Consider the following 16287-nt stretch of genomic DNA (forward strand, 5'->3'; position numbering starts at 1 on the left):
GGGAAATGCATCGCTCCACGACAACATGTGCGTAGATGTGAGTCTGTTCCGGCTATTTCTTGTATTTATATGTTAATATACAGATATTGTTTTGCATTATTGCTTTGCAGAAAAGAAAGAGAGAGGAATTGTGTAAATAGTGTACTCCTGTAACATACAGTATTTTGTTATGTGACCCTTTGTTGCGCCCTGTTACTGTTTTTAAGCATTCTTGATATCAAGATCACCAAACTTAATTCAAGATAGTAATAATTCAATGTATTCTAGTGAGACTTAACTGCTGCTTCCATCTTTGCATTGTTGGGGGGAAAAATGCAAATTAGAAGCCATAATTCAACTTTAGTTTATTTTAATTTTTTCCCTATCAAAGATGATTGTATCATGAATACCAAACAACCATGTTTTATTTTGTCCAATAAGTGAATATCGCCGTTGGAGTGTGAGTAACTTGGTTGTCGGGTGTTGCTGTTGGCGTTGCTGTAAATTGACTAATCTGGAGACCCCCATATGCACAAAGGGTAGCATCTGTCCATGTCAGTGAGCAACAAAGTGAGACAGAGAGGGAGAGAGTGAGAGAGATGTGTTCTATTGCTCACAGAACTATTGTCTCAGCCTCCTTATGCAAATCCATGCAGATGAATATGTTGCGCCAACTTCACGCAAAAGGCTCATGTAGATGTGTTTTGCCTTATCTCCCTCCCGCAGCCGTCACCGGCCTCCCATGTAGCTGAGCGGCAAACACTGACTCCTTGGTGAGGGTCAGAAAATGAACGCCTCCTGCGATCCTGCGGTCATGGCGTATCAGCAGAGCTCCGGGTGCGACCTTGACGGTAGCTGTGACTGGCTGCCTCCTCCATGCTGCAATTGGACGTCAGTGGACGGTGGAGCGCCGCGGCTGCCCACCTTCTCCATGGCGGCTAAAGTCAGAGTGATCGTCACCTTCATCCTGTGTGGCCTTTCCACTTTCTGCAATCTGACTGTGCTGTGGGCGGCTAATAGCCACAAGCGCAAATCCCACGTCCGAGTGCTGATCATCAACCTGACTGCGGCCGACCTCTTGGTCACCTTCATCGTGATGCCCGTGGACGCCGTGTGGAACATCACCGTCCAGTGGATGGCCGGCGACCTGGCCTGCAGGTTCCTGATGTTCCTTAAGCTGCAGGCCATGTACTCCTGTGCCTTTGTCACTGTGGTGATCAGTCTGGACCGACAGTCGGCCATTCTCAACCCTCTGGCCATCAGCATGGCACGGAGAAGGAACCGGGTTATGCTGGTGGTGGCATGGACTATGAGCGCCTTGTTCTCAATCCCTCAGGTAAGGCCAGGGGACACTGGTTGGACAAGACAGGTCGTTTGGTTGAGATAATTCTTGGACCCGAGCGAGATTTTTAGCGAGCGAGATTTTTAACCAAAGAGAGCGTCGTAGAAAGCAAAGTTCATAAAGAAATTTAAAAAAGAAATTACATTTTTTTTTTTTTTTTATCGAAAAAAGTCTCCTTAATGTAATCACGTTAACCATTTTACACACTGCAAACACCATTATAAGCTATTCTACTAACTAACTAAGAAGATTCGCCACAATATCATGCATTTTACGCCACAGCCGGCAAGACAACAACTCAGAGAATGCTTCGTTAATCTCGGGCATAGCGTCTAACCCGGCATATCACACTGCTAACAACATTAGCATTCCACACAGAGTTCAACGGTATCATCCAAATTACTCTCCGTCAAAGCGTTCAGGAGTTACAGCCAACAAGCCACAGAAAGCACAACTCCCACACTGCGAAAAATATTATAACTGTATCATACCATGAGTCGGTTTTGAGGGCCAAAACGGTGAAATCCGCAATTATTCCTTATTAGTAATGTGTTCGTCTGCTAAGTGGGTACGTCTGGAACTTAAAATGGCATTTCTCCGTTCATCTGAGCCAAAATGGTGGTCAGAATGCCGGCGGCGAATCATACACAGGGCTTGGGGCTTGGGGCTTGAAAATTCTGTCAATCACTTCATGGAACACACGAGTGTGTTCGTTTTGAGCACCTGGTTGTAACGAGTGGTCTCATGACAAGATCCGCCCAGCAGAGCCTGAGCAAGCGCTCCAGACAAACAGACAGAGACATCCAGGAGAGATATGACAGGTCAAAATGGGTCAAAATGGGTTAGAATTATGCCAAAATTATGCCAAACAGCTCTGTTAGGATAGATTGTACAATATGAGTGATAAATAAAGTGAAATATAGTGAAATATATAATTATAAAGTATATAAAAGTACAATGGAACAGCTACAAATTCTGGTTCGAAAATGAGAATTTGGCATGTTTTCTTTTAGATAAACACCTATAACTGGGGTTTGCTTCACTTTATTTACACCAAATCTTTTTGTGAGGCACCTGCACCATTTGTGCTATGAATTGGGAATGTTTTAGGCTAGCCAGGGCCTCATTTAATAAATTACAGTGCTTTTTCTTCAGACGAACCTGGGAATTTTCCCTGTTTGCTGTGTTTGCTGTGTTCAGCTACTATTAACCAGTAACATATACACAATATTTACTCATCTCATCAAATCTCACAATCCCTAGTGTTATTCAAGCATCACAATTTTTAAAATAGACCTTGTAGTTACAGAATTGTAGTCTCTTTTGTATGGGTTACAATATTCGAGAAAAGGCCTAAAAAAAGGCTTAGGGTCCAAAAGACGGAAGCAACGGATTTGGAGAGAAGTGCTGGGTTATAGGAGATGTTTTGAACTCTCTCTCGTTTTCCCCCGAACAGTATCACAGTGAGGTCTTCAGATTATAGGATCTGCATGCATTATCTCAGTTTCATAAAGGTATTAATGTGTGGGTGATCCACACATGCTCGAGGAAATTAAAATCGCTATACACGGTTCATCATGCTCTCTCCATCTCTGTGCATTTACATCAAATGTGGCAATTCATAGAGCAGGGGTGGCCAACCCGCGGCTCGCGAGCCGCATGCGGCTCTTTGCCCGGTTTCATGCGGCTCTTACGTTCATATCGAAGTTTGTATTTGTGTTTTTTTAATGTTCGTGTTCGCTTCGCTTGAGTTAAATACGGTATTTTCGTCAAACGCGCATGTGCGGCCACAGATTACGTTCCTCGTCGACCCATTTAACGCCGAGACGGACTGTTTGAAAGCCCCGCTTTAAGTAAAAATGTAAAAGTCGGACAATTTACAAATATCCGTTGTATCGCGCAAGGCGGAGCTCCTCCCCGATCCGCACGCGCCGCGCACACCTCCACCAGCGTATGTGACAGCAGCAGCAGCAGCCACCCTCCCCGCCGACGAAGAAGGAGCAGCAGCAGCAGCACCCGCCCCCCCCCCGCCGACAACCGGCCCTTTGGGGGCAACCATGATGCTGATGTGGCCCCAGAGCGACAATGAGTTTGACACCCCTGGTGTACACAATGTTCATTGTTGAAAATGACTGGCCTGTGGTCTTAGGAGTCAATTTCTGTCATTATCATATTGGTGTGTGACATTTACAATAAATCTGGCTGAGCAAAGGTATGTGTGTGTGTGAGGAAGGGATAGGGTGATGTTCATGTGTGCCCATGTGTATGATGTGGCTCTTTGCGGTAACAGTAAAAAATGTGGCTCTTGGTCTCTGACTGGTTGGCCACCCCTGTCATAGAGGCTTTGATGCAAGCAAACATGCGTGTTTCAAGGGGCCCAAATGGTCTCGGTGTTGGGGATTAGTGGCTCCATCATTTAGTTATACAAGGATGGGAATCCCTAATCCTAATGGTATAAATGCTTTACGGTAAACAGTGAGACATATGGCAGCCTACCATGTAACACAGATGATCAGGTTCATGAGGGGGGGGGGGGAGAGATGGCGATACGGTGCAATTCAATCTCCAAACAGAATGTCCAGCAAAAGACTGGAGTACAGCCAATGGCAACATTTTGAAATGGTCAGTGGCTTGAATCCGAAATTCCTGCAATATCAACACAGATGCAATTAGATTACAGCTGAAATGATTGCAAAGTAATCTGCAAATATTTTGATAATTAATCCATCCTTTTAAAAAAAACAATTTCAAGCAAAAATACACAAATACGCTGTTGCTTTAATGCAGATTAGTCAACTGAATATCTTTTGCTTTTGGACTGTTGGTTGGAGGAAAAAAAGCAATATTATATTAAAATATGTAATTATTAATTTCCACCAAACACTGGCATTTGACCTACATGAATGTAATTCCTATACTGGGCTATTTGGTCAAACCCCAACATAATGCTTTAATCTTTCCATCCCACCTCTGCAAAAGAAACTGCATGACAGCTGCCGCCAGCAAAATGCTAACCTTATATTTTTCCATTTTTATTTCCTCAGATGTTCATTTTCCATAATGTGACCATCACATATCCAGCAAACTTTACTCAGTGCACCACCAGGGGAAGCTTCGTCACTCACTGGCAGGAAACGGCTTACAACATGTTCACCTTTTCCTGCCTCTTCCTGCTGCCGCTCATCATGATGATCATCTGCTACACCAGGATCTTCATCCAGATCTCCAAACGGATGACGACAAGGAACTGTGAGTTCACAGCTAAGTCTTTTCCTGACCCTACATTTGATGCATTCCTTTTTGTAACCATGTTGCTTGCTCACATGCCATCCATCCATTAATACTCTCTCCCGCTCTCTTTCCTCCAGTGGCCTCCAATGAGCCACATCTCCGCTGCTCCAAGAACAACATCCCCAAAGCCAGGATGAGAACTCTTAAAATGAGCATCTTCATAGTGATCTGCTTCATAGTCTGCTGGACTCCGTACTACCTTTTGGGTTTGTGGTACTGGTTCTTTCCGGACGACCTGGAGGGGAAAGTCTCCCACTCCCTCACCCACATCCTGTTCATCTTCGGGCTTTTCAACACCTGCCTGGACCCCATCATCTACGGTCTATTCACCATACGCTTCCGCAAGGGGCTGAGGAGCTGCTACCGCAAAACCGCGGTGATGTCCGACCGCGAGATGAAATGCACTGCTGCTGCTTTGCCCTCTAAGAGAGGGATGAGGACCGGTGAAAAGGGCCGCAACTGTGGACGGGCTGAGCCCAGATTGTCTGAAGCCAGGTCTCTATCCAGTCGAGGGAAAGGAGGACAACCGTGCCATTTCAGTGCTGAGAGCACAATATGAGTAGAAGCAGGAACTTGACACTGCTAATGGAACTGGTTCACCTTTTATTTCAGGGTTGTACATATACATGTGTATTTCACAATCAAACTTAACGTATGTGTGTAGAATAAGTCTGAAAACTTTAAAGAAAATCCATCACCTAGATGTGTCTCTCTGTGTGTTGTCTTTGGGGCTGTCCATCTTACTTAAGGCTTACCTCACATCTTTATGAACCTACTAAACAGAGTTGTTTGATGTTTTGTGTGTGGCTCCTATTTTAAGACGAGTTCGCCATTTACAATATGCATTTACCAGTGTGGAAAAAGCTTCAGTGTGTCGTGCATGCAGCTACACACACACTGCCGAAATGTCTGTGAGGAAGCTTTAGATGATGTTGGAGGTTGAGAGCTTTCCTTTGTAACCAACACAAAAGAAGAAAATAAGTCAATCAGATGCATTATCCAGTCTATTACATTAGGAAAAACGAAGAATCAATTGTCCGTTATGTCATAGAAGGAAAAGGACGAGGCCCTCGTTAATGTTCTAACGAGGGCCCTGTCCCATTCAAGTGTAGTCAATCAGTGTGACAGTGAGGTTGCAGCATGCACAACCAACACAAGGACCTTGGAAGCTGAAGCAGCTCATTATTCACTCCAGTGTTTTTCATGCAGGGACATAAAAACGTCCTCTGTGAAATTTCCTCATGCTACTGCAGTGCACATGTGTAAAACAAGTTTGAAAAGGTTTGCGTTTATTCATCATAAGCAATGGCCTGGAAACAAGTTTAATAGTTATTTATGTTTTCTTTTTCTTTACAGTTTGCAACAATATAGAAATAACTGCCTGCAGTGATAATGTGGAGGAAATGCAGGACAGCTGCTGACTTCCTGGCACTTTTAATCCAGATTACAGTATTAAAAGACATTCTTAAAGCCATGGGTTACTTCTGCAGTTGCCACCACTTCTTATTGGACTCCATTGGTTGGATTATGTGAACAATTTTCCCGCTGTTTATTATCCAATTTCTCTGGATTAACTGGTGTTCATTTCACCTGTACATCGGGACAAAACCGATAAAAGGATTATATAGTGATGCCAATAGAGCTGCAACTAACATTTATCTTTGTCATTGAATAATCTGGTGATTATTTTCTTAATTTATTTTATTGGTGTATAAAATGAAGTGAATAATGCTCATCACCGTTTCCAAGCTGGTGTTTTCAAATGAGATGTTTGGCTGGACCTACCCAATTCCAAATATATTCAGTTGGAAAGCAGAAAATCCTTATAACTGAGAGGCACGGAACAATGTAATCTTTGGCTATTTTTACTTAAACAATCATCAAAATGATTAATCGGTTATCAAAATTGTCAATGGGCTAATGGAATAATCAACTAATTGTTTAGCTCTAGCTGTTACCAATGGGTCCGTTCTCCCTCAGAATCGTTCAAATGGTACATGAAGGGATGTGGTTCACCTTCCTTTTGAATGTTTATTATGTTATTTTCAAGTATTTTGGATACAGTGTAAACAGAAGCAAAGAAAAAGCTTTTGTCGTATCATATTTCAGAAACATGCTCATCAAATGTGTCCAAATAAATTGCAACAAAAAGTAATGTTAAAAAGAAACTATGTCACTGGAAGATTATTAATGAGTGAATATTGGCATTTTGTTAAAGGAGTTAATATTTCTGATGAATGAGACTTCATTATGCACAGGCGGTAATTAGCTGAGGAATATTGTACCCTCAACAAACCCCAATAGGTAGGGGCTAACGGTTAGCATGCAGCTACTTTCTATTAAATGTTATAACATTATTGGTAACACAATGTATTTATATGTATTGGATTTAAGATGGAACCGTAATGATTCAATTATGACACAACTTATATATTGTGTGATGCTGAAAGTTTGGCTAACAGTTAAATTAAGATTTAGGATTAGTTTAATGCAATAAACCGTAAGGTTAGACAATTTAGCTATTTGGTATGTTTTCATGATGGGTGAACGAACACATCAAGTTGGTTCTAGGCACCTTTGAAAATAGGTTAATTTAACTACAATACCAACATTGGTTTGGACAACCTGAATACCACCAGTCATCTTTTGGCTTCTGATCAGAGGGTAGCGTCTGACACGACTTGACCAGAAATAAGTACCCGGAAACCAATGATGGGCTAGCAACTTTTGTGTCAGGAAAATCTTTCTGAATATTTAATTTGCAGAACAGCCAAGAGGAAAGCCCTCTCTCTGAAATGACCTGTGATTGGCCAAAGTTTACCGTTCACGTGCTAGATTTTTCTAAAGCCTAAAAACAGGTGTAGGAGTCTAGTTTTTCACTTGAATTGCATTAAACTGAAAGGTTATTATTGAATTTTTGCCCAATGTCGCAAAAAAAAGAAAGAAAAAAAACTGCCTACCCCTGATTTAATTATTTTGGGGCCCAAACTACTTAAAATCTAAATAATACATTTGGTGTGTTAATCATACCCATATTAAAATAGCCTTTAGTAAAGAGGAAAGAAGAACATCAAAATAACAGTTAATTCGAAACTTTTGATCAACAGTATATCAGGTAAGCATAAATTACTCCAACCTCCACCCTTTATCCGCCCATGGAGTCTCTATACCTGCATCTATGTTCAACACAAATACTTGTTTTACTGTCAGTGAATGAGATGACACGTGACACGTCTTTAGAGGTTATAGGCATACTTTTTTTCTACTTTGGACATCTAACGAATCAAGAAAAGCTAATTTTTCGAAAATGTCAAACTTAATTCCATTCAGTATTTCTAATAATACATCATAAATCAACAGAATAAACCAATATATGGGATATGTCACCCGTCATCTGCAGTGCAGTATAGTGCATTTTGCTGTTGTGACACTGCTGTGAACAGGATGGAGCGGATGGTCGAAGGGTCTCTCAGGGGACAGGAACATTTTATCGCTGATGTTTGTCATCTCGTAACCAGTCCCACTGAGTCCTCTGGAGACCCCGGAGCAGTGTCCCTGTTACCGGGGCAGTCAGCACATCTGGGCTTGTACTCCGTTCTGACGAGCAAAGTAAAAGGGAGAAAGTAAAAACAAGCACCCCGCTGTGGTCACTCGTGACAACGCTTCTAATCCGGTTTGTCACTTGTATCCATATATCACCGATACTGAAGCTGTTTTCAGTCTCATCCCATTTTCAGCCCAGACTTTTAAATAGAGTGTTTGATGACTGTTATCGCTTACATTGTTTTGGACTCGGCCTACATCATGCGGAGAATGCCAACTCATTCATTGCTCACTGATCCTTCCCTGGCCTGTCGGTGTCGGGAGCGCTATCGTCTGACGGGCACATCGACGCACGCGGGCCTCCTCTCGACGTGCATCCCAGTCGTGCCGGCTCGCAGGACAGATGCGCGCACCTGTAGCTCGCTACGAGGCAGCTGCTAAAGGCAGGAGACGTGTCCTACATGCTTTGGCTCATTGCAGCCGCCAAGGTTTCCCGATATGAAACCCTCGCAGGTGTGCAGGGTATGTGGAGTGTACACAGCTACTCGAGTACGGTCCAGAGTCAGAGACCAGTGGCTCCGTGTGAATAGTGCTTTATCTTTCCAGAATTTCAATTTGAAAATCGTGCTGTTTCATAGCGTTGGATCAGCCGAGTGCTCTGCTCCGGAACTTTCAGCCTCTGGTGAAATCACCACCGCTCACCCTCGGGGTCCGATGATGTTTCTGCCTGAGATATTATTAGCCTGCCTGCATTATCTGGCCTGCATGAATTGCATGGCCAATGGAGTACATATTGTACAGCAATTAGACTGTGGGGTCAGGCGAGATTTAATCTCGTCTGTCACTGACAGACACGTTGCTCTTATTGTACAGAAGCTATAATAGGAGCACCAGGATGTGCAACACAGTAAAGTGATGCTGTCTTATCCAGGCGTTGCTGAAATCATTCAAACACTGACTGTTCAGTATGTCACAATGCATTTCTTCTCTGTGCGGTAACACTCTTGAATGAGCGCGGTGGAGTTATTAGAGCCCATATTTTGCAGCCGGAGAATGCCCCATTTCTCAGAGTGCACACTGCCTTCACCACTAAGTTATTACTATGATTTTTCTGTGCAGTTTTTCTATGCTCCCACGGGTCTGTTTTGGGCAGGAAAACATTATTTTGAATTATCTTTCAGTTATATAATTCAGAGGAAGGTGCAACACATCTTGCTTGATTTGTGCCAGCAAAAGCACCCTGCTTTTTTTTTTTTTTACCCCCGTTGAAGACTTGGTACTCTATCTGCAGTTAAACTACTTTACCCTCAGCAGACTAATGCATTTTTTTCCCTGTCAAAGACTGGTGCAGATAAAGTGCAGAGATAGCAAAAATTCGTGAAGGGCACATCTCAGCAGAGTCCTCATTTTCTAGACGCAGGGAGCTACAATCGTTGGTAACTGGATTTGGTCATGACATGGTGGAATCTATAGTGACCTTTTTGACATTATGTCAACACTATCAGGAACTGGGCTTCACTTTGAGTTCTAATTCATTTTGATTAAATCAAGTCAGATTACAGTTATATTCTAAGTTACATGTAATCATCATTTCTCCTTGGTCATGATAATCAGTTGTTAAAGGATGTGTGGTGATTTTCTATTTTTCTTTGTCAACAACTTCTTTTCCATGAAAAGATCCTACTAACAAGTGTCGTGTGTGAACACAAAGCCTTGTACAGCTTAACATTTCTATGCCAGGAGTTTTCAAAGTCTGTCAGCGTGGACTGTTTTACAGTGGCATGCTCCGTGTTATGTTGTAGAGTAAAGCAGAAGAGATGGCTCTCACAGTTTGAAAACCTCTCCTCACGTCGACCTCCACTGTTGCCCTAAAAACAGTCTTATATTCTGAGTTGATTCTGCTGCTCCAGTAAATATTCAGCCAGCTGCAGAAAACAGTCTCCACAAATGCACTATTAGTTATTAGTATACAAAAAAACTACAATGCCCCGCTGCTTCTTTTTCCCTTTTAAAGATTTACATCTCCACGTCTCAGTCCCTCAAGCCCTCCTCTTCAGACACATCCCCTATTCCCCAGGCCCCACGTCATTATTGACGTTTTCCATCCTTCCCTCAGTCTCTCCCTCTTTTCCCCATCACCCAACTGTCCCACCCATCTACACATCTCACATTGTGCTCACATTCATTCATTCCCCGCCAGACCACCATAGTTGCAATGCTGCTTTCTTGCAGTCTGGATTCATTTGCAGATGGGTCCTATCCAGAAAAACATGCAGCCTTATCCTCCTAGTCTCGTAATATATAGGAGCAGAGGGTAATGGCTACTGTTACGTTGGCTCTGTTGGAGGATATGATAAGGATTCAAGAGCACATTTGAGCTGATGATTGCCATCTATGTCTAAACTTGGTCATGGATGTGTTCATCACTCATGGTGAATTGGGTTTGGGATGTTAAATCAACCTTGGTAGGCAGCGTAACTGCATCAAGAGGCTTTGCAACTGCATGCTCTCGTGTAAACTGTTGAAAGAAATTTGAATGCTGATCTACCTCACTGGGTTTTAGACTCATCCCCGATAGACCAAGCAACATGTACAAGCAACATTCAGTGTGCTGACGCATGGTCAATTCTGTTCGTAGCTCTCTTAGAGGGTTCATTTTATTAAGAAAAGAACACCGTTTAAGGGTAACAGCTGAGGGGCTAAATTGCTTCAGTAAAACATCCATCATAAAGTGATTTATTCTGGGACTCAAAATAACATATTCTGCGAAATGGTTGAGGTAATTCTACTTTTGCTCAGTCAGTCAGTCAGGCATTGGAAGGGATATTCTTTAGCACTGCATAGCTGAAGCAGTGTTATCTATTTTGTTCTGCATACTTGCACAAAATATAATACTTAAAAAAAGGCTGCCTCCTATAATGTGGTGCACATACACAATTGTTTCCCACAGTTGCGGATGTAGTTAGTGAGTGCAAGCCTCCATTTTGGACACTAAAATAATAAAATAACTTTCCCTTTAAACAATTAATGTGTTGAAGCGCTTGAGTGGAAGTGCATGGTTTACTGGTAGTGATTTATTCCACATTTTGAGGTTCTTATAATCAGTTAAAATGTTGTGGTTGGGCAGAAAAATAAATAAAACAGAACGCAAATGAATTGCCAGACAATTTCTTAAAACCATGATATTGATTTTATGTTTAGTCGGTCACTTAATTGACACCCCTAACCTGAGCAATTTAATAAGCCAGTATGGTTCAATGCTTCGTTCAGGGACAATTTCACAAGAGGGTTGACTGATATCCATTGAAAATGAATCCTTGAACTGTTACATGTTCAGTTCTTTAAAGGAGAAATGTTGACAGCAAGAATGCTTTCAGCTAAGACGAAGATGGAAGTCAAGGTTCCTGAAAACATGTTTAGTGTCTGTAAGGAGCTGGACATTCTGGTATTTGACATATAATACATATGAGCTCTTGTTTCAAAGTGACTCAAACCAGAAACCGATATCTAGGCCGCTAGTGATGTTTGAAATGAATGTCCTTTCACACTTAAACTCTTGATTCAAAAATACAAAGCACATCAACTTGGACTGCTTGAACCTGCACTCGGACAATTTGGCCATTAGTCAGAATTTGGTCTTTTTTAAGAGAGAGTGTGACGCACACAAAATGTATGGTCAGATTTTTGTTTATTTGATTATTAATTTCTTGAACTTACACATGTACTGTCCTACTATTAAAGGAAAAGCGATCAGATAAAAGGATCTATTATACCAACTTCCTCGGAAGTGTGCTTTAACCTATGGACCAGCAGGGTCCATAGGTTAAAAAACTGCCTCTGACAAGGAAAAGTGCGATTGAACGGTCAGTCAAATCCAAATTCCGAGGTCGAAAAGTTTCCCGACAGCTGACGTCACAGCAACATGTCAGCGCTAACAGTGAAATACTTTTTCATATCATTTATTATTTTATGTAGTGTTTGTGTTGTGAAACGTGCTGTAACAACATTGTTGACCCTTAAAAGTGATGCATATGGAAGTCGACCATCCATTACAGTTCTCAACCACACAATATATAAAACAGGCAAGCGCCCACCTGGAAAAGGCACACACTGTACCCAACCAGAGACAGTCAAACGTGTACGTTGCAGAAAATATAATATCAAAAGAAATCACGTTCTTCAGGCAATAAGGGGGTAAAACACAATTGGCCTCATGCAAGAACCACTTGTATAAATAGATTCATTCTATGGATTGTACGAGTGATTTAGGAGAAGTCATTTCCCAATTGTCTTGTATTTTGAATTTTCTCTTAGGTAAGAACACAATGTGGTCCAGACCTCTCCCAGGAGTCATGTGCAATTAGTCTGCTGTTATCCAAGCCGAATTCTTCCACCGATGGATCATATATTTCATGACTTTGAGGAGTATTTTGGGTTAGAAACTCCTATATAAATTACACTTCATAATTATGTTGACATTTATTCTGAAAGAGTCTTTAGACAGCGTCCTGATATTAGCAGTGACAGATGGATGGTTCTTCACATGCAGGTTTATGTACATCGATGTCCAGGACACAAACTCCATCACTATGCCTGACAGTGCGACATCACCTGTAACTGCTCGTATTCTTTGGTCCATCTCTGTGATGGAGACTTACCCTTGACCCCCTCCCGTTGCAGTCATTGATTGCCTTGCTGTGGCGAGACGTTTTATTTATGCCATTTTCATATTGAACCATTTCTTCTTTATTCCAGTGACAGTATGACCCTCAGGTGACACGTCAATAGCAACACTTGTTATTCTCTCCCATGGGCTTTAGCAGGTCCCTTAATTCTGCTGCTGAGAGTGTTAAAAAGTATAGATTTTCCTTTATGGATATCCGAAAGTCTAAACCCTCTGAATTTGTAAAGTCATTTTTATTCTCTGATGCCATTTTCATGAACAAACAGTTCCGGACATATGCAGGACACGAAGCCCTTATATGGTGTTATTGGGGCATTCGTGATGCTAATTTACAATTCTCATGAACACTCATTTATGTACAGGTGGATTTCATCATGTTTACGCCGGTCATTTACAAAGTTATCTGAAGTTCATTTGCTGAATCTGACATGGCACACTTGTATGAAGAGAAAGTTAAGATAATCATGTGAAAATGTTTTGTACAAGACCCGTTGATTTTTCATTCTTTTGGGGAGAAAAGCAGGCAAATTGCAAAGAGTGTAATGGTTTAAACATGTCAAAATATGTTGTAGTTTTTGACTTAATACAGCAACTGTCAATCTGTATGTTTTGTAAGGGAACAGCATCCTTCACTCTTCCTCTCATTCATGTGCTGAGACCAACCTGTCAGCTGATGCTGTGGAGACCAAGCATCAGTCCTGAGCTACTGGCCAGATTATCTGCTCTACATTGAAGGCATTCACTATTGTTAAAATTATTAACAGTCAGTTCAAGTGACCCTTACATTAAGAACGTGTTTTTCCATGTAGCAAGCTCATTACAAGATGATAAACCCACAATCGCATACAGTGCGGTCCTGAAGAATTGAAACGAGGATAAGGGTCTAATTGTGCCACGTGTGGTTTAGCAGAAATGGCAGACCACCTCCCTTCAACAAACCAGCACGGATTTAATGATGATTTAGGTAATAGCAGGAGAGGAAAAAAGACAATAATGTCAAAGCAAGCCCTTTGCATGAATGAATACATTGCAGATAAGAGAAGTTTGGTGGAGTAAAGAGACAAGATATAGTTACAGAATAGAGTACCATTATTAGTTCGTACTTTGCTGCCATCTAGTGGCGTAACGTTCACATATTGTACAACACCCACAAAGGATTTTGATACATTTATGTCAAAAAGCCCAATTGTTAAACACAATAGCGTTTTTTTCACATAGGGCATCCTAACTTGTTATAGTAGGAAAGGAACAAGGAACATGGCTTTGTTCTATTCAAGAGTACCAGTCATCCATGACGGTGTGAAAGGGAGCCAACAGGAACAACTCCAGCACCCGGAAAGTGAAGCAGCTAAATTCAATGCAACTAAATCGTATTATTTACACCTTTGCTTTTCCTACTGTGACATGTTGACATGTCTACTGTGAAAAAGGCTTTTACTGGTTAGCATTGAGGCTATTTTAAAATAAATGTGTCCCAGCCTTTTTGTACGCATTGGCAGTGGTGATGACGTGTAGGTATTTCAAAAGCCGCTTCTTTAACGGCCACAGACAACACTTAACCTCATTACCAGTGTATTAGAAGCATGGTTACCTGTGAAGTTTCCAACACATGGAGAACTCTTAACTATTGCATTTTAAACTGTATGCATTTGGCTGTTTTATTTTTTCACATGGACAGGTGTTTATTATAGATGTGTGGCTTGTTGTAAGGTCCGTTTGCTCACTCAATACTGTCAATACTTTAAATTCTAAATTGACATCATTTTGTTGTGAATTGTATTCAGTGGGCGAATGATAACTAAAAGAATTATAAGTAAGTTTACTCAAGTGCTTTGTTCAAGAGCAATTCTGAGGTACATGAACGTATTTCCATTTTGTACTACTTTATACTTCTCTACATTTCAAGAGTAAATATTGTACTTTTGACTGCACTTCATTTACTTGACAGCTATACTTTTCACATTAGGATTTTACAAATGAAACCTATGATCAGTATCTAAAATATGATGAAATGTTATTAATTAAATGATGCAATGGTATATACAATAATAGTTAACAGCAATAATATTCCAATGCGTTAGCGACAATAATCACATTTGTTTTCTGCACAATGAATACTTGAAGTACATTTAGAGGATAATAGTAATTTAAAAGTCTTGAGGGTTCTGATTCTGTGTGTCAGCCCTGTGATTGACTGGTGACCTGACCGGTGCACCCTGAGTGTACCTCGCCTCTCGCCCTTTGTCCGCTGGTATTGGCTCCAGCCCCTGACTCAATCTACGATGAGCCGGTTCCGTTAATGGACGGATAGATTAATTGAATCCTTACTGCAATTAACTTCACTGACCTCCAGAGGGCACTATAGAACAGTCTATAAAATGCAAACGCTAATGTCAGCATCGGTATTTACATTTAATTAAGGCACGTGTCTTACCAGATCTATACATTAATAACAATAAAAAAGCCACGCAAATTAGATTATTCTCTTATATCATGTTCTCCTTTGTAAGGCAATAGAAAAACCACAGGCTTCTGCGCTGCTTGCTTTGCTGATGCTTCAATATCAAAGAAAATAGGACATCTTTTTTGACAGAGTATAGTCTATTTTATTATGACAGCCGTAGTAGTACTGTATGAATTTCTGAAGTTTCTGAACAAACCTTATTCCCTGTGTGCATTTCGCTGTTGCACATGGTTAATTGGTCTGACTTGTACTACACTTCATGGCAGAGGGAGTTGGCAGACGGGCTGCCGAGGTGAGAGATACCGCGGGGAAGATGAAAACAGATGGGATGAACACGCGATGGCTGCCTCTCAGGGGGGTAAAAGGTGAAGCAAATCTGTTACAACCCCCACAGTTCATCCAAGGTGCACGAGCCTAAGAAAACCCAAAGTCAGCAGTAACTCAACCACTATTGGAAACAATAGACTGCATTCTATAAACACCATCTTAAAAGCTGATATTATCTATTGTCGCTCGCGTTAAAACAGCAGATGAAGCCCCCCCCCCCCATTCACCCACCCACATACATCACACCCTCACTGGGCTATAGGATCTGAACACCTGTTTCATTGTGGAGCTAAATAAGGAACAGCTCTTCAGATGTCTCTGTGAGAGACTGTTAGTGTTCCTGTTACTTTACAGTAGTTTACACCATTAGATACACTGCCTGCAGCCAGTTTTCTTTTCTTGGGGTCTGTGAGTCCCAGCCTAGATTTTCATGTTTGTACTAATGTGTGTATACAATAATAAGATGAAAACTAGTCATTTGAGTTTAAATATTAATATATTAAAGAATATTGAAAGAACATATCGACACTCATTTAAATCAGAAGCATAGTAGCTTTTAAATTATTACAGCCGGATGGAAAAATGTGAATTTGTAAAATTTGGCATTGAGCTCATTTGTTTGTCCAAATGAAAAACATTGGATGAGATACGTTGTTT

General features: G+C 41.3%; 1 protein-coding gene across 1 annotated transcript; it reads left to right on the forward strand.

Moving 5' to 3' along the window:
- Positions 1-757: 757 nt before the first annotated feature.
- LOC306696245 (gonadotropin-releasing hormone II receptor-like) lies at positions 758-5171 on the forward strand (the record flags this gene model as incomplete). Its single annotated transcript, XM_079159813.1, has 3 exons — positions 758-1315; positions 4366-4570; positions 4690-5171. Exons 1-3 carry the CDS (start codon positions 767-769, stop codon positions 5169-5171), a joined length of 1236 nt encoding a protein of 411 aa, XP_079015939.1. The 5' UTR covers positions 758-766.
- Between the last annotated feature and the right edge of the window lie 11116 nt (positions 5172-16287).

The sequence above is a fragment of the Pholis gunnellus genome (assembly GCF_910591455.1).
Source record: "Pholis gunnellus genome assembly, chromosome: 1".
NCBI classification, from domain to species: Eukaryota; Metazoa; Chordata; class Actinopteri; order Perciformes; family Pholidae; genus Pholis; species Pholis gunnellus.